Raw genomic sequence first — 18,392 nt, 5'->3', positions numbered from 1 at the left:
CAGAGCGTCAGGGAGCTTCACGGAAGGAAGAAGCTCCAGGTCAGGTAGTGACCTCCCCGTGGCGGGGCCTATGCAAGTGAATAACTTGCCACCACCGGGGTGCTATGGAAGGGATGGCTGTACAGGGTTCAAATTTGATGGGATGGTCTGACACCTATGAACTAGAGCTCACATCCTGCCTGTGTCTCTCAACAAAGCCCTCACCCCTGCATAGGCTTTCAGTCCAGGCCGTCTCTGGGTGTCTCTGCCTCCTCCCCACGACTGGGAATGAGCTGCTGTTTCCTCGCCCCGCCGACCCCTGGCTGTGGTGGCAGGGACCCTGGGGAGCTCCTGACGGATGGGCGTGTTGGGGGTGGAAGATCCCTCCCGGCCCGAGAGGCCAGCATGCACGGGAGGGGCGCCCAGCGCACCCCTACAGGGACAGCCCCCGCACCCGCGCTCAGCGTTGACGACGATGGCCCTCGGCTTGTCGCGGTCCCCCCGCAGCACCACGCCCATGGCGTCCCCGTTGAGCCGGTGGACGTTGATGGTGTTGGTGGCCTCGCACGTCCAGAACAGCGTCCGGCTGTAGATGTCAATGCTGAGGTCGTGCGGCTGCCTGTCTGGGTTCTGGCTTTGGCTTGGAGAGGTCAGAACGAAGGGCTGTAAGACGGTAAAGAAACGAGCATCCGCTGGAGACACGGCGGGGAGGGCGGAGGCCTCCGCCCCAGTCCACAGTGAGCGTCAAGATCTCAACCCTGTTTGGAACCTTGGCTTTCCAACCAGCTCTTGTCCACACGTCCACCCGCGAGTGAAGGGGCTCCCCTGACAGCCTTCAGGGGAGTTCTTGCCATGAGCTCTGGGCCAGGCCCGGCCACTGGTGATGGCACAGGACCCAGATGGTAGCCACCCCACCCCGGCCGGCCAGCCTGGGCCTGCTCGCAGAGAGGGGGACCAGCAGGCAGCCAAGTGGTCAGCCAGGATCGCAGACCCCCGGCTCAAGGCATCGCCTCCCTCCTTGTTTCCTTAGACCCAGGCTTTTGGATTAAGACTCTGAAGTCTTGCTGTCTTTTAAAGTACTCAGGGATTGATGCTGAGGCTGAAGCTCTAATACTCTGGCCACCTGATGTGACATGTTGATTCACTGAAAAAGACCCTGATGCTGGGAAAGATTGAAGGCAAAAGGAGAAGAGGGCAGCAAAGGATGACATGGTTGGATGGCATCACCGACTCAATGAACATGAGTTTGAGCAAATTCTGGGAGTTGGTGAAGGACAGGGAAGCCTGGGATGCTGCAGTCCATGGGGTCGCAAAGAGTCGGACACGACTGAGCGACTGAACAGCAACGAAAATTCAGGGTGCCGGGATAATGGGTGTCCGGCTTGGAGGTCCACCTCTCCGTCTCTCCCCTGAGGGCCAGAGGCTGGGGGTGGGGCTCAAGGGCAGGTGAGGGTACAGGGCCGCCCCGCAGTGTATCCTGGGAGCCCAGGAGCAGTGCAGGCCCCTCTCAGAGGCTGTTATCCCTCTGGGTCTCCACCCCGAGCCTCTCCCGGGAACTGTGCCCGACTTCATGCTATCTGCTGCATCTTAGGGATAAGCCTGGCTCTCAGAGTCACCGACAGAGAATCCCTTCAAGGGGGGACCTCATTTCATGAACTGATGCCAGAGGAGGAGCACCCCTCATCTCCCTCCCAGGCCAGAGCCCAACTCCCTGGTGGATGTGGTCCCCCTGGGTGCTCGGGTGACTTGACCTGGCAAGGGGCTTCCCAAGCTCCTGGGTTGCTGCCACCAATGGTCTGGATGAAAAGCCCCTTCTCCTGAGAAAGGCGTCATCTTCTAATGATGCTCTGACCACAACTCATTGCAGACCCTCTTTATCTGCCTCTTTTCAGGCATTAATAAAACAATAAGTCACCAGTGGGGGAAGAGGTGGCTTGCAGGCAAAAGGAAGCCCCCTTCCCCAGGCCCAGCTTCTAGGACCCAGCTGGAGAAGAATCCCCCACCCTCCCAGCCCCCAACACCTGGCAGCCTCTGGCTCAGCCCTGCTGGGCAGCTAGAAGTATGCCACTCGCATCTCTGCAGGTAGCAAAATCCACATCCTGGGAGCTGTGGGCCCTAGGAGGCAAGCGTCAACTCCAACCAGCACCTTCCTTTCTCAGGAGCCACAGAGCTCTCTGGCCAAAGACCACAGACCAGTGTAGCTGATGGCCTGGGAGTAAAGCAAGATTCCAGCCAGCCCTGGCCAGAGTCAGGCTCCCCGTGAAGGGTGGTATGTGGGAACCGGGCACACACTCATCGGAACAACCAGGGGAGAGAAGTACATGGTGTAATGACACAGCGCCCACGTCCCTCCCGGGGCAGACAGGAGCGAGGAGATCAACCTTACACGGCTGGCCAGTTTCCTAAAGCCCGAACTCCAGTTTTAACATGAGGAACAGCACAGTGCCAGCACAAAAGGTCTTAACAGAAGCCAACTCCATGTCACCATCAACAGCCCGCCCCCTCACAGTACAGAGTGGTCCTCAACCAAGTGGCCCAAACGCGGATGCAGCCCGTGTCCACTGGTGGGTGGACGGATAAGCAAAGCGCGTTCTGTACACGCAGTGGGATGTTATTCAGTCTTAAAGAGGAAGAAAATTCTGATACCTGCCATGATGAACCTCAAAGTCACTGTGCTCAGTGAAATCAGCCAGTTGCAAAAGGACAGACATGGATCGCGTGGTTCTAACTATGCAGGACTTAAGAGCTGTCAGATTCGCAGAGACAGAAAGCAGGATGGTGGGTGCCAGGGACTGGGGGAGGAGGGGGGTGGAGAGTTAGTGTTTAACGGGGACAGACTGTCATCAGAGACAGCCAGTGGGGACGGCTGTTCAACGTATGAATGTACCTAATGCCACAGAGCTGTACACTTAAAAATGGTGAAAATGGTACATTTTATATAATGTATGTTTACCACAATGAAAGAATAAAATATTAAATAGAAAAACAAAAGCCGAGTAGATAATAATGAGCTTCCCAGGCAGCACTTGTGGTAAAAGAATCCGCCTGTCAGTGCAGGAGATGCAAGAGATGCGGGTTCGATCCTTGGGTCAGGAAGATCCCTTGGAGAAGGGAATGGCCACCCACTGCAGTATTCTTGCCCAGAGGATTCAGTGGACACAGGAGCCTGGTGGGCTACAGTCCATGGGGCCTCGAAGAGTCAGACACAACTGGGCACCCAACTAATAATGAAGAACGCCATCCTTGGGGTGGGGGTGTGCTCCAAATAATCAAAGCCACAGGAAAACCGAGTTCAGTGGGGAGGCAAATGAATGTTATCTAGATTAAGTGCTCTTAAAAGGGCCTTATTCTTCAAAGTCCTCCCCCACTTTTGCAGACACCATAAAAGATGGGACTTGAAGGCAATTTGCACCCAGCAACTTTCACAGCAGGGAAGCCACAGTCCATCAATTAACACTTCACGTTCTCCAAAGGACTCAAAGTCACTGTCACCTGAGCCCGGAGAGAGATGAAAGAAATCCATTCCCACCATCTTCCCCAGGCTCTGCTCCCATCTGGGGACAGCTGGAGCCTCTACCATCCACCAAGGATGCACAGTCAAAGGCCGGTTAACCTGACACTGTTGCCGGATGACGTATTTTGTGCTGCCCAGCTGTACAGGCAGCCCTGGTACCCAGTTCGGGGCAGGGAACAGAAGATCTTCTGAAAATCCCTCCTGACACAAAACAGCCTTGCATGACAATGCCGAGACTCCCCCACACGACATAAGCAATTACAGCGACCACTCGATCGAGAAAGAGATGGCTGGGTTCCGTAGCTCTTGTGAAAGGAACTTTTCGAAACTGGCATGACCAGGCAGGCGTGTCCTACTGGGGTTCTGGCCACAGTTCCCTGTCACACGGCTGGATACGCCGATGAGCCCGGAGGCTGCAGAGACAACATCCTTCCTGGCCTGGGTCACAAACACCTAACACAGGAAAGCAGTCAGTTCTGCTAGACTCGGGTTTGGAAAGCGCGCCTCTGCTCCCATGCCGTGATGTATCGGGGACAACCCCAGCAGAGCGTGGTTTTCGAGTTTGCACAACTCCACCCAGAGAAACACTGGCAAGTGCAGAGCATGCAGCTGGCACCGCGCTAAGCAGGGGTGAGTGAACACACACCTCCAGCGCCCCTCAGACCCCCCGCGCCGGAAGCCACACCATCCATGCTGGGGTTTCGACGGTACGTCCCATCTCAGCCAACCCTCCCTCCACAGTTCCACCAAAACCCACAAGCCACAGCCCTCCGGCTCCCGTCTCCTCAGCCAACTTCGGGTCTCTGAAAGGTCAAGGGCCGTATCTGCCGTAGCATTTACGTACCGAACCATTTAAGGGGCAGGGTGGGGCCCCTGCATCGCCAGGGTCCTCTCTCTTGCTTAGTCTGTCGTTGATGGAGTTTTGAGAGCTGCGCTCCTAGCCCCCACCCCGCCCCATCAGCCCTGGGGTCTGTTCTGCTCCATTTTACAGAGTGCAGTGATTTTCAGAAACACACATACTGCTTCACAACAGAACTGGCTGTACACAACTCCTCTGAAATAAAAAATAAGCCTAGAATAACCAATACCAACCGTCCTTGTACAAAACCACCGCGGAAAGGGGAAAAAAAAGAGACCCCACGGGGTCTGACGTCCACCAGCACTCCGTAAACAACTGCCAAGATCCAGTTTCTACAGAGTCATCATCTCAGGGCTTCGCACAACTCAGCCTGACACCCCACAAGGACATAACTGGGGCCCAGATCGTCACCTACCGCCCACCGTGCTCCCCGGCACCCCCTCTGCTAAGAAAAGGGGGTGGCAGTGGCCTGCTCCTTGTGGAAGCGCACCCCCGCCGGCCGCCCCTCCATACTCCAGCACTCCCAACAGGCACACTTGCCTGGGTCCCGTCGTCCTTGGCTCGTTTGATGTTCTGGCGCCCGTCCACCCAGTAGATGAACTTGTCCAGCGGGTCGTAGTCAATGGCCTTGACGTTGCGCAGGCCGTGCAGTGGCAGGATGAGGTCCGGGCTGCGCTGGTCGTCAGGAATCATCCGGCTGATGGCACACTTCTGGCTGAACAGCAGGAAGGTGGTGGGCGCTGGAGGGGGCAGACAGAGGAGGGGCCGCCGGTCAGTGTCGGAGCCGAAGAGGGAGGGGCCGGGGAGGATGGCGTCGCGTGCTATGGTAAAAAGTAGGTCCGTATGTGCACCGACGAGACGGACGTGGAAAACGGCTGGGAAGACACAGTCGATTCCTGGGGGGCGGTGGTGTACCATGAGGAATTTGACTCTCCGTGTTACACGTGTCTCTGTCGTTTCAGTATTTTATTCTAAGTGTACGTGTTATTTTAAAACTAGATATCCATTTCTTTTTGAAAATGAAAAGAAGACCAAGCACTTGGCTGTGCTTGGTCTTAGCTGCAGCCCACTGGACCTTGTTGAGGCATGCGGGACCTTCAGTTGCAGCATGAACACTCTTAACTGATGCATGTGGGACTAGTGCCCTGACCAGTGGTCGAACCCAGGCCCTAAGCATCGGGAAAGCAAAGTCTTAGCCACTGGACCACCAGGGAAGACCCTCATTAAAAAAATAAAATAAAATAAAACCTTTTTTTGATGTGGACCATTTTAAAAGTCTTTATTAAATTTGTTACAATACTGCTTCTGTTTTATATTTGGTTTTCTTGGCCGAGAGGCACATGGGATCCTATGCCCCCAACCAATTCACACCCCCTGCACCAGGAGGCCAAGTCTTAGCCACTGGACTGCCAGGGAAGGCCTCCATTTCTTTTTAGATTATCAAGACTTAAGTAGGAAGGAGCAAAAGGCAGTGAGCCTCAGACTCTGACAAGTGTGTGAGATGCTCTGGTGACTGTGGGATTCTCCATGGGCTACTGTGGGCTCCAGGGAACGGCCGAAAACCATGTGAACAGTGAGACCAGGAGGGGGCGCTCCTCGGGGCTGTCAGGACCCAGAACGTGCAGAGGCCACTGTCAGAGCTACGGCTGCGCCACGTGAATCCAATCATGGCCCTGGGTCTGCAGCCATGGGAGCCGGCACCCAGGTCACATCCCCTCTGGGGGGTGGATGACCTGCACCTCCATTTGACTCTTCAAGGTTACGGCCCCCCAGGAAATTGGACAACAGGACCAAAGGGAGCCCAGGAGGGGGGAGTCCCAGCTGCGGCCCCAGGCCCATCATGCACCAGCCGAGGACTGCCACCAAGCCCCTCCGCCCTTCGAGGCTGTGGGTCCCGCATCCACCCTTTTGGACCGTGGACGCCCAGCCCTCCCAACGCCCAGGGCCGCGAGAGGCTCACACAAGGCCCCGGGTGACAAAGAGCTTTGTAAACTGTCTACAGCTGCTCAGAGGCCGAGTCCTAACCAGCGCTCTGGTGATGTCACAGGAGAAGAGCCTGCCAACAGGACACGTCTGTTCTCCCTGCAGGCCATGGGGAAGTCATGCTCCAGCTCTCTGAACCTCGCTTTTCTGAGTACCGGAATGAAAGAAAAAAGGCCGGCCTCGTTTAGAGGGTCAGTGTAAGGACCACACAAGTGGACGTGAGGCTGGCAGTAAGGGGTCGGGGCGGGGACTCTGGAGCCAGCCTGCCTGGATTCAGACCTGGTTCCAAGTCTCACTGTTGTGTGGCCTTGGGTGGGTAACTACGTGTCTCTGTGCTCAGGGTCCTTGTCTGTGAAATGGGGACAGCGATGTTGCCTATCCCATAGACTGGAGGATTGCTGCTGCTGCTGCTAAGTCGCTTCAGTCGTGTCCAACTCTGTGCGACCCCATGGACAGCAGCCCACCAGGCTCCTCTGTGAATGCTGGAGTGGGTTGCCATTTCCTTCTCCAAGACTGGAGGATTAAGTGCCGTAAAAAGCATTTGGAATAGTGCCCAAATCTATAAGTGACAGAGACTGTTTTTCACAGCCAAAGAGCCTCCCATGGGATGTGTCAGGTGAGGGCTTGGCGCACCTAATCACATCTTGATGAAGCAACAGGGCTTCTACCCAGCCCGAGCCTCCAGGTAACATTATGCATATGTGCAGTGCACAACCTGCCCAACTGCCCACGTGCACCCAAGATGCTTCTTTCTGCCTTACCTGTCAGAGGCACGTGGATCTCATGTGGGAGTGAGGGCCAGGGGGAGAGCAAGGCACTTACGGCTGCAGTTGCGGCTGCTGGGGTCCAGGGTATAATGCGAGGCGCAGCTGCAGCAGTGGCCGCTGGGGACGGCGAGGCACAGCTGGCCACACTGCCCGTTATTGTGCATGCAGTCGTTGAGGCCGTCCTGGCGGGAGGAGTGGAACACCAGGATGTCCATCACGAAGTCCAGGTGGCCCTGGATGAGGGTGCGGTTCCGGCCGCTGGTCTTGTCGGCCCGCTCGATGCTGTGCAGGTTCCAGTCTGTCCAGTAGATGTAATCACTGTACTGGGTCAGACCGAAGGGGTGCGGGAGGTCATCCGCAATCACAACCCGCTCCTGACCTGTGCGGAGACACGAGGGCGTGGCGTCAGCCAGGGCACCGCACGGGCGCCAATCCACAGCCTGGCCGCCTACGTTGGGCTCATAAAGCGTGCGAGCACTTTGGGAAATCGGCAGGGCCCACTGAGCCTGGATGTGCACCTACCCTGAGGGCAGGCAGCTCCCCTCCTGCTGCACAAGAGATGTGCACTGGAGCATTCCCCCAAACAACACAGATGAGACTGTGCACAGCAGCAACTGTGTAACAGCCACAGCAGGAAGCAACCCAAACAGCAGGATGGGTTTAACAAAAATGGAACAATCTTCAGGCCATGGAAATGACACAGCAGCAAAACAGAGTAACAATGTGGGTGAGTCTCAGTCATTAGATGGAAAGAAGCCAGATGCTGAAGAGCACACGCCGGACGGTCAGTGATAGAAAGTTCTAGAATGGCACAACTAGAGCATGTAGACAGACATCAGTGCAGCAGTGAGCCTTGAGGAGGTCGGTAAGACTGACTGAGAGCCTTTCGGGGGCTGGAAACTTCCTCGCTTTGATCTTCATGGAAGCTGCACAGCCTATGTTGATGCTTCTATGGATGTACAAGTATCCGTATGTAAAAGTTCTCAAACCTGACCACTTTTTTGTACTTTACTATATTTGTATGTCATAAAATATTTCATTTTATTTTGGCCACATCATGAGGCTTGCAGAACTTCAGTTCCCTGCATGTCAATAAAAAATTTTAAATTAAACCTTCTGCCTAGCAGTCTACCAGAGGGATGGGAACCAGGCTCTGGAGTCAGCCTGGGTACCCTTGCTCCTCCACTGATCCCATGACCTTGGGCAATCTGTGTAAGCTCCTTGATCCTCAGTCTCCCCATCTGCAAAGTGAGTATTCTTCAGAGTGCCCTCACGACTTCCCTTGCAGTCCAGTGGTTAAGACTCTACACTCCCAATGCAGGGGGCCTGGGTTCAATCCCTGGTCAGGGAACTAGACATTGCAAAGTGAAAGTGAAAGTCGTTCAGTCATGTCTGACTCTTTGCGACCCCATGGGCTAAACTGTCCATGGAATTCTCCAGGCCAGAATACTGGAGTGGGTAGCCTTTCCCTTCTCCAGGGGATTGCCCCAAGCCAGGGACTGAACCCAGGTCTCCCGCATTGTGGGCAGATTCTTTACTGTCTAAGCCACCAGGGAAGCCCATGAATACTGGAGTGGGTAGCCTTTCCCTTCTCCAGAAGATCTTCCCGACCCAGGAATCGAACCAGGTCCCCCTAATTGCAGGCAGATTCTTTACCAGTGAGCTACCAAGGAGGCCGCAACTGAAGATCCCTCACGCTGCAACAAAGAGCTGGTGCAGTCTAAGGAGCTGAAAAACGAAAAGAGCGTCCTCATGGGTACCCACGATACTTAAATGTAATAAATTGTGATTAAAAAATCAGTGAGCTCTGTGATTATCATTGAGATAAATATTCAGTGAGATCATGTAGAATGCATGTAAAATGGTCAAAACGCCAGTACAAAATAAGTGCTTGGTAAAAGTTATGTGCAGGAGACCCAGTTCAGTCCCTGGGTTGGGAAGATCCCCTGGAGAAGAGAACCGCTGCCCAGTCCGGTATTCCTTTTACTTATTTATCTGTTTTGGCTGTGCTGGGCCTTCGCTGCTGCTCTGGCTTTTCTCTAGCTGTGGTGAGCAGGGGCGATGCTCTGGTCGCAGGGAGTTTCTCTCTGCGGTAGCTTCTCTTGCTGCCGAGCACAGGCTCGAGGGTTCAGTAGTTGCTGCCTGTGGGCTCTAGAGCACAGGCTCAATAGTTGTGGCTCGTGGGCTTAGTTGTTCCGAGGCATGTGGGATCTTCCCAGACCAGGGTTGGAACCAGTGTCTCCTGCATCAGCAGGCAGATTCTTTACCATGGAGCCGCCTGGGAAGCGCCCCCACTCCAGTATTCTCGCCTGGAGAATTCCATGGACAGAGGAACCAGGTGGGACTCATTGGAAAAGACCCTGACGCTGGGAAAGACTGAAGGCCAAAGGAGAAGGGGGTGGCAGAGGCTGAGAGAGATAGCAACACCTACTCAATGGACATGAATAGGAACACACTCTGGGAGACAGAAGGAAGGGAAGCCTGGAGTGCTGCAATCCCTGGGGTCGCAGATTCAGACACAACTGAGCAACTGAACAACAAGAAGAAGTTATGAGCAGAATAGCATTCTCCGTCTTCTCCAGGGCTTCCCTCATAGCTCAGTTGGTAAAGAATCTGCCTGCAATGCAGAAGACCCAGTTCGATTCCTGGGTCAGGAAGATCCTCTGGAGAAGGGATAGGCTACCCACTCCAGTATTCTTGGACTTCCCAGGTGGCTCAGCTGGCAAAGAATCCACCTGTAATGCAGGAGACCTAGGTTCGATCCCTGGCTTGGGAAGATCCCCTGGAGAAGGGAAAGGCTACCCACTCCAGTATTCTGACCTGAAGAATTCCACAGGCTGTATAGTCCATGGGGTCGCAAAGAGTCGGACATGACTGACTGACTTTCATTCACTCACTCCCTCTTCTCCAAAGAGCTCCACATTCTAATCTCCAGGATTTGTGAACATCATGCCTTACGTGGCTGGGGGCTTTGCAGGTGTGACTAAATTAAAGATTCTGAACTGCAGAGACGATCCTGGATGATCCCAGGACACCCGGTGTAAGTACAAGGGTAGAGAGAACAGGACCATGAGCGGGGCTGGTCACTACAGCTGGCTTTGAAGTTGGAGGAAGGGGCCACGAGGAAGGAGGTAGGCAGGCTGCAGAAGATGGAAAGGCACTGGGCCCAGGCAGCAGCCTCCAGAAGGGAGGGGGCAGGCCCACACCTTGCTTGGAGCCCAATGACCCCATCTGGGGATACGGCTGCTCAGGCTAACGCCAGCAGCAGAGGACGTGTCAAATGAACCAGGGTGTGACCACCGAGCAGCCACGTGCGGAACACACACACCTGTGGGCAGCTGCCGGGGCTACAGAGGCAATAGGCAGGCTCAGGGCCGAGAGGCACGGCGCGTGGTGGAAAGGGCGCAGAGCGGGGCTGAGCCCTGCAGGAGGGAGAGAGCTTGTGCGGGGCCCGGGGACGCTCGACCTCAACCCCAGTGTGGGGTCCTAAGTCTGCCCCCATCAAAGTGTGTGTTGTGCGAACGCCTCACATATGCTCTGTGCATGCTGAGTCACTCGGTCATATCCAACTCTTTGTGACCCCCATGGACTATAGCCTGCCAGGCTCTTCTGTCCATGGGATTTTTTTCCAGGCAAGAATACTGGAATGGGTTGCCATCCCAACCCAGGGATCGAACCTGCGTATCCTGCATTGCAGGCAGATTCTTTACTGCTGAGTCACTGCAGAAGCCCATATACACATATGCTCTATTTCACGGTAAAAATGATGCCAATGATGGGAGTCTTCCTGGTGGCCCAGGGGCTAAGACTCCACATTCCCAATGCAGGAGACCGGGGTTCAATTCCTGATCAGGGAACTAGATCCTACACGCCACAACTAAGAGTTTGCGTGTTGCAACTAGAGATCGAAGGGAAATCTCTCGTGTCACAACTAAGACCCCATACAGCCAAATAAAAATTTTTTAAAAAAAATGAAGCCCATGAAAACAAATCAGAGACGTGTGGACATGCTCCTCCTATGTGGGAGCAGGAGGAAGAGGAATGGAAATCATCTATGGCACGATTTGAAATAATGTTTTGAAAATGATTTTTAAAAAAGGAAAAAAGTGAAAAAAAAAAAAATCCCAGGCTCACAATGCACACTCAGCTCTTAAACACAGGCACTCTTCCCACGGGGGCCTCCCCTGCTGTTAACCAAGTGCTCTGGACACGTCTGTGCTGTTCAGCGGGAAACCTGCCACAGCAGAAAAACAGCCCGGCCGGATGCATCCGACTGCCCTCGACCTGAAGGCTTGGGCGGGTTTCCAAGGCTTTCACTGGTTTTCCTCTGAGTGTGTCATTACTCTGGGGTAATCAGGGAACTTAATTGTTTCGGGCAACCACAGCTGTGCTGCAACAAGTTTCCCACCTGCCACCAGCCTCTTATAACTCCCTGCGGGGCTGGCGTGGTGACCTCGAAGACGCAGTCAAGCCTCGCTCCGGGCCCCATGAACCAGGACAGTCAGTGTGCAGGGCGGGTACAGCCCACTGCAAGCAGAAACCAGAACACAGAGCTTCTGGCCCTGGCTCTGTTCACACAGTACCTGGGGCAAGTGGTTCGGCCCACCAAGGCCTCAGTCTCCTCATCCGTAAAGTGGGCACAACTGTGCCTACCACAGGTGGCAGCCGCGGCGGTAAGGAAGGAAGCCAAAGTCTCTCAATTGCACAGGGTAGCTCCACCAACTGGTACCACCCAAGAGAGCCACCCTCCCCCACCCACCAAGAAGTCCAGTCATGTTCTAGGATCCAATCCTGCCCTCACTGCTAGGTGATATGGAATAAGGTTTTTTTTTTCCTGGCTTTTAAAATTATTATTTATTTATGTGTTTTCAGTTATGCTGGGTCTTTGTTGCTGCCTGTGGGCATTCTCTAGTTGCCGTGAACGGGGAGCACTCCCTTCCCTTGTTGGGAGCACAGGCTCTAGTGCATGGGCTTCAGGAGTTGTGGTGCAGGGCTTAGATGCCCCCCGGCATGTGGAATCTTCCCCGACCAGGGACTGAACCTATGTCCGTGCATTGGCAGGTGGAATCCTAACCACTGGCCCACCAGGGAAGTCCTGGGTTTTGTTTTTAATCTAATCCCAGGGTGTTGAGTGGCCCCAGAACGATGCCTGGTACCCAAGAGGAATTCAGGGTTGGATGGAGAGGGAGCGTGTGGTCCTGGGGGCTGAGCAGCGCTCGGTGACCTTACACAGGTCCCGTTACCTCCCTGGGCCTCAGTTTCCCCATCACTGAAAACCTATGCTCTGTGGTGTCAGGTCAGATTAGAATCCTGGCCTGGGGTGGGTCTGGACCCAGCTGTCAGCACCAGGGCCTCTACACAACGGCAGCAGGGGCAGAAAGGGACACCTCTGTGGCAAGCTGGGTCAGCACTCGGGGCCCGTCCACACCTTGCAAGCCCGAGGGCACAGTGGCTTGGGGGCTGAGGGTGGCTGACACCCCACCAGGGGTGCCCCCTCCCGGCAGGACCCACCGGCTCTCACCCAGCATGTTGGACGACTCGATCATGTTGGTGTCCAGGTCCGTCCAGTAGAGACGCTGGTCAGCGTAGTCGATGGTGAGGTCATTGGCCCGGCCCACCTTGTCCACCAGCGTCATGCAGTTGGTCCCATCCATGAAGGCCCGCACGATCCTGGGCTTGCCACCCCACTCAGTCCAATAGATGTAGCTGGAAGACACAGGAGCAGGGCAGGTTCGGTCAGCGTGTCCACCCTTGAGTCAGGGCAGGGAGCCTGCCTGCCGCCATCTTCTGGGCCGTGCTGAAGGCATCTTATAGGAAGCATGAACAAGGGGAGACCTGGGAGCACCCCCAACCCACTGTCCCTCCAGGAGCGGCCACGGAGCTGCATCCTGGCTCCTGGGGTCGCACAGCAGCGCCCCCTGCAAGCTAAGCCCTGATACTCTTGTTCACATGCACAAAGGTGGTGGCCATGTGCCAGGATGTCCAGGAGGGGCCCCCATGTCAGGGACAAATGCTAAGTAGGCTGGACAGGAGAGTGTGGGCCAATCAGGGCATACAGTCCCTTTCCTCAAAGAAGGAAGAAAACAAGACCCCAAGACAAACAGGCTTTGCAGGGCCGGAATTCGAACTCGGCTCCACCACCTCCACCAAAGGTCCTCTTTCCTGGCTCTTCACCATCAGCTCTGGGGAGGAAACCTCCATCTCAGACTTGTGTTTCCTGGTTCTTTCACTAAAATCTGGACCTTTCCCTTTGTTCTGCAGAAATCTTCCTTCCCTAACAGCACGCAGCAGGCAGGGTTTGGGGTGCTCCCTACACATCACTGATGCTTTATGGGGTGAGCAGTGCATGCAGAGGAAGACTCCGCCCGGCCCTCTGGCCACAGGACAGGGCCCCCAGGCTGCTTGACAGATCAAAGCATGTGCCTTGCAAGGCAGGTTTTAATCTGCAGCCAAGCGGCTACAAGAGGCCAGGAGGAGAAGCTCTGGACAGGGATCTGGATAGGACTTCTTGGACCACTGACATGACCTTCGGTGACCTTCAGTCACTGAGCTTCTCTGAGCCTCAGTTTCTGCATCTGTGAAATCAGGTACAAAGATATTCACGCTGGCAGGGCCCCTGGGTGCTCCTACGAGAGGCTCCCCTGGAAGGGCCCGGGTGATGCCTGATACGGGGGCCTCCCTTCCTGCCTGCTTCTGCTCTGGGCCTCAGTGTCCCGACTGTGAAATGAACCAGATGACCCCCGCCCCGCAAGAGTCCTGCTGGTCCCGGCCACCTCCAAGCTCACAGGGGTCATTACTACTCTCAACTGCAGTGTCGACGGGCAGCGGGCAGCCGTGTGCCTCGGGGCATCACTGCACTGGCTGGTGTGGAGAGGTGGTGGGGGCACGGGCGCACGGGCTGGCAAAGCGGCCCTTACCCTTTGGTGGGGTCCAGGGCCAGCGACCGCGGGTTGTCTAGATCCCTCCACACGAGGACCTGCCGGAACTGCCCGTCCAGCCGGGCCACTTCAATCCTGTTGGTCCCGGTGTCTGCCCAGTAGAGGTTCTTGCCCATCCAATCAACGGCCATGCCTTCCGGGTAGTCGAGGCCAAACTCAATCACGTGCTCCACGGAGCTCCCATTCATGAAGGCCCGGCTGATGGTCTGGGAGTGGGGAGAAGGAGAGGCCACCCGTTAGGAAGCAGAGTTTCGGCAGACATCTCACCAGGTGATGCTGGAGCGACTGCTGACCATAACCACCATCAGCAACTGACCAGCTACTGATGAGGGGCCAGATCACAACATTTGAGTTTCTATTCTTTTTATTCCTTCTATCTATTGCCCCTCAACATTCGAGTTTTTAAAGGAACTTTTAAAACACAACCTCTTTAGAAGAAACAATTTGGCAATATATATATATATATATATATATATATACTTTTTAAACTATGTAAACATATTATATAATAGTACATTATTATAAATAATATATCATTATATAAGTATATTATATATACATGTCTCAGGACCCTTCAAAATAGTTACATCCTAAAAAAGAAATCCTTGGATCTTTCACCCAGTAATCTTCCTCTTGAAATGTTATTCAAAGGAAAGAAAATACAAAAGAGACTTTATACACAGAGATATCTGTTACTGTGGTATGGTTTAGAGTTGGGAAAAAACTGGAAGGCCATTTAAAATAAGGCAATGATTAAGAAATATATGCACAGTAGAATAATTTACACATTTAAAGAATTATATCAAAGAGTTTGTAATAGCTTGAGACAAAATATGTTATAATGTGACGAAAAATACACAGGATACAGAATTCTATGTAGCATATGACTGATTATGAGAAACACTAACGCAGGGAAAAAATGCAAGGAGATACTCTAAAACGACATCAGTGGCTGACTCGAAATGATGGAGGTGTGGGTGTTTTATTTTCTTCTTTATACCTTTTCTGTATATTTTTCTCTCTTTCTACAGTGAACCCTATGACTTTTAAAATCAGAAAAAAACCTTACGAACCATGTAATCCCAACAGTAGAATAAAAGGTAGATGACTACACCGTTCAGTGTCCCGTGCTTTAGAACAGGGGTTAGAGGATGTTTCTGGTAAATATTTCAGGCACCACAGGGCACATGGATTTGCCACCGCCTAGTGGCTCCCGAGGCGGCGCTGGTGGTAAAGAACCCGCCTGCCAACGCAGGACACACAACAGACGCAGACTTGAGCTGGGTCGGGAAGATCCCCTGGAGGAGGGCATGGCAACCCACTCCAGTATTCTTGCTGGCAAATCCCACGGACAGAGAAGCCTGGTGGGCTCCAGTCCAAGGGGTCGCAAAGAGTCAGACACAACGGAAGTGACTCAGCACGCAAGCTCAGGGGCACAAAAGCAGGTGCGGACGATCCACAGGCAAACGGGCACCGCTGTTCCAATAAAACTTTACTGACAAAGTCAGGAGGCTGGCCCAAGGACCAGTTTGCAAAACTCTACTTGAGAAGATAAAGGGGGCTCTCCTGTATGTATCCAGGATATTTGCACTAGCACCCAGAACAAAGAAAGCTTGTTAAGTAAGTGGGCACTTGTGAGGGAGTGAGTGGGGTGAATCAAAAGACACACGGGTACATAATCACTCTAGAAATAGCCACCTGTGTGTTCACCAGATCCACTCATTGCAATCATTCATGCTTAGGTATTAACATGGGTTCACTAGGGTTCTACTGGTTTGAATCAAGCCACAATAAATATTTTTTTAATTTTTGTTTTAATTTTTAAAAATTTATTTTTAGCTGCGCCCTGCAGCTTGTGGGATCTTAGTTCCCCGACCCAGATAGAACCTGTGCCCCCTGCAGTGGAGGCACAGAGTCCTAACCGCTGGACCACCAAGGAACTCTCTATAGTTTTTTTCTTTTAATTTTTTACACTCAGCCATTAAAAAGAATGAAATTTTGCCATCTGTAACAACATGCACAGACTTGGAGGGTATTATGCTTTGTCATAAGTCAGACAGAGAAAAACAAATACTGTAGCATATCACTTATATGGGAATATAAACACTGCAACAAATAGCGAATATAACAAAAAAGAAACAGACTCGCAGATACAGTGGATACCAGTGGGGAGAGCGGAGAGGGGCAACATCAGGGCAGGAGAGTGAAGGTACAAACTGTTAGGGATAAAATAAGCTACAAGGAGACCCTGGCCGACAGCCAATACTTTCAGTAGCGATACATGGAGTCTAAGCTTTCAAAATGGTCAATCACTATACTGTGCACTCGCTACAGACATTGCACAGCAACTAAACTTCAATTAAAAAAACAAAACAAAACTATTGGGACTCCCTGCTGGCCTAGGGGCTAAGACTCCACACTTCCAGTGCAGGGGGCCTGGGTTCAATCCCTGGTCGGGGAGCTAGATTCCACGTGCCGAGAGGAAAGATCCCGCTTGTACAACGAAGACTGAAAACCCCAAGTGCCACAACGAAGGCCTGGCCCAGCCAAATAAATAAATCATTAAAAAAACAGATTAAGGGACTTCCCAGTGGTCCAGGAGTTAATACTCTGCTCCCGACGCAGGGGGCTCATGCATCGTGCTCTCTCATGACTGGACAGCTAAGATCATACATGGTATGGCCCCCCAAAAGAAAACCTATTAAAAAAAGAAAGCCTTTTTTAAGCCTCTGAGGCGATACCATCGCCAGCAGGTATTCACAGGGGAGGTGAACAGCAGGACACCCGCCGCCGTACCTTCAGGCTGACGTCGGTCCAGTAGATGTGATTGTTGGACACATCGAAGTCCAGGGCGGACGCCTCCTTGACGCCCGTGAGCGGGATGGCCACATCGTTGTTGTTGGTGTCCAGGGAGATCCGGTGGATGGCGGCCCGGCTGGTGAACACCAGGAAGGCCTCGGGCACGATGCAGGTCTTCATGTCGCTCAGCAGCTCCAGGCCGATGGGGCAGCCGCACTTGGTGGCACGGGGCGTGAAGAAGCACAGGTGGCTGCAGCCCCCATTCCTGTCCGCACACGGGTTGGTTCCTGGACGGAAAGACACAGGTTCTAGGCCCAGTGGCCCTGCAATGGGGGGGGCGGTGGCTCCTGGTCGTATGTGGCTTCATCTCCCCCAGGCGCCACTAGGGGACAGCAGGTAGGGTTGGTGGAAACCCGGGTCCCCCCTGGCTCCAGGCCCCGGGCCTCCCTGCACACTTGAACGCCCCCTTCCTCAAAGCCGCCTGGGGACGCCTCGCCCTCTGCTCCCCCTTGCCTGCTGGGCCTGGCCTCCCCGCCTGCTGAGCAACCAGACTGCAGCCCAAGTCACCACCCGGATGGTTCCTCCTCCGAGTCCCCGACATTCTCAGCGCCCTCGACATCTCAGATTCACCCAGGACGGCCCAAGGCGCCTGTTTCTTATTCCAGCAGACAGTAGTCAGCGTATATTTTATTTTGGGCCAGCCTGTTAGACTCACTCTGCCGCAATGCTGTTAAAATTGGCTTTAATTTCGTGTTAAATATTTCAGCTAAAAAAAGAAATCCTCTCTGCCATCTTTCTCAGTAAATCCTGATGAGAGAGAGAGAGAAGGTGGGAAGGGACCCAATTTCTCAACTTTAAATCACACCCCATAGAGGCATCATGTTTCTTATCTCTGCGGCTTTATTCTTTGCTTTTCAAACACCCATTCGCTGGTGGGCTTTGCACTCTGCCGTAGATAAAGAAAGTGCTTTCCAAGGCAGCTGGTAAACCAAGTGTGTTGATTCCATCATCTGGTCTGAGGAGGGCAGGCTGAGACCAAAGACCTCTCCTGGAGACAGGGGTACACCGTCCCTGCCCCACCCCCCAGGTGCCCCTCAGGCCGCACCTCCAGGCTCGTGCTCAGCTGTCCCTTCTGCCGGGCAGACCCTGCCCCCCACCTGCTCCCCAAATTCCACGCTCAAATGCCCTCCCTTGCATTTTAAAGCCAGGCATCTCTTTCACATCTCAGCTCTACTCACCAGCCTGGCAGCAGAGCTCACCCACTGGACTAGAAGCAACTTGAGGGCAAGCCCTGGGGCCTCTCTGGTCAGTCCCCCATCCCTCCCTCCAGCGAAGGTCAACTGAGTGTCTCTGATGAGAAGGTGTAGGACTAGGCACCGGGACCCCAGGTGGGGACGACTCCCTGTCCCTACAGAGCCCACTGTCCCATCCCCGCTTCTGTCCCCCCGGCACAGCTGGACACTGCTGTTCCCAATATAGACTGTGGACTTGCACTGGGAATCCTAGTCATCAAGCGACAAGTCACTGTGTCAAGGGAACTTTCTGCAGATCCC

General features: G+C 53.8%; 1 protein-coding gene across 4 annotated transcripts in view; it reads right to left on the bottom strand.

Annotated features, from left to right (window-relative positions):
- Positions 1–18,392, bottom strand: part of LRP5 (LDL receptor related protein 5) — a 125,822-nt gene that overhangs the window by 22,791 nt on the left and 84,639 nt on the right. For all 4 annotated transcript variants that reach the window (XM_061407236.1, XM_061407235.1, XM_061407234.1 and 1 more), the window contains exons 9-14: positions 16,837–17,126; positions 14,020–14,246; positions 12,624–12,808; positions 7,158–7,481; positions 4,893–5,092; positions 434–642 (exon numbers count right to left, since the gene is read on the bottom strand). In XM_061407236.1, the coding sequence (XP_061263220.1) occupies positions 434–642; positions 4,893–5,092; positions 7,158–7,481; positions 12,624–12,808; positions 14,020–14,246; positions 16,837–17,126 (1,435 nt within the window). The remainder of the gene's footprint in view (positions 1–433; positions 643–4,892; positions 5,093–7,157; positions 7,482–12,623; positions 12,809–14,019; positions 14,247–16,836; positions 17,127–18,392) is intronic.

This window comes from Bos javanicus, chromosome 29 (assembly GCF_032452875.1).
Source record: "Bos javanicus breed banteng chromosome 29, ARS-OSU_banteng_1.0, whole genome shotgun sequence".
Taxonomy (NCBI): domain Eukaryota; kingdom Metazoa; phylum Chordata; class Mammalia; order Artiodactyla; family Bovidae; genus Bos; species Bos javanicus.
This window is presented reverse-complemented; position numbering and strand designations above follow the sequence as displayed.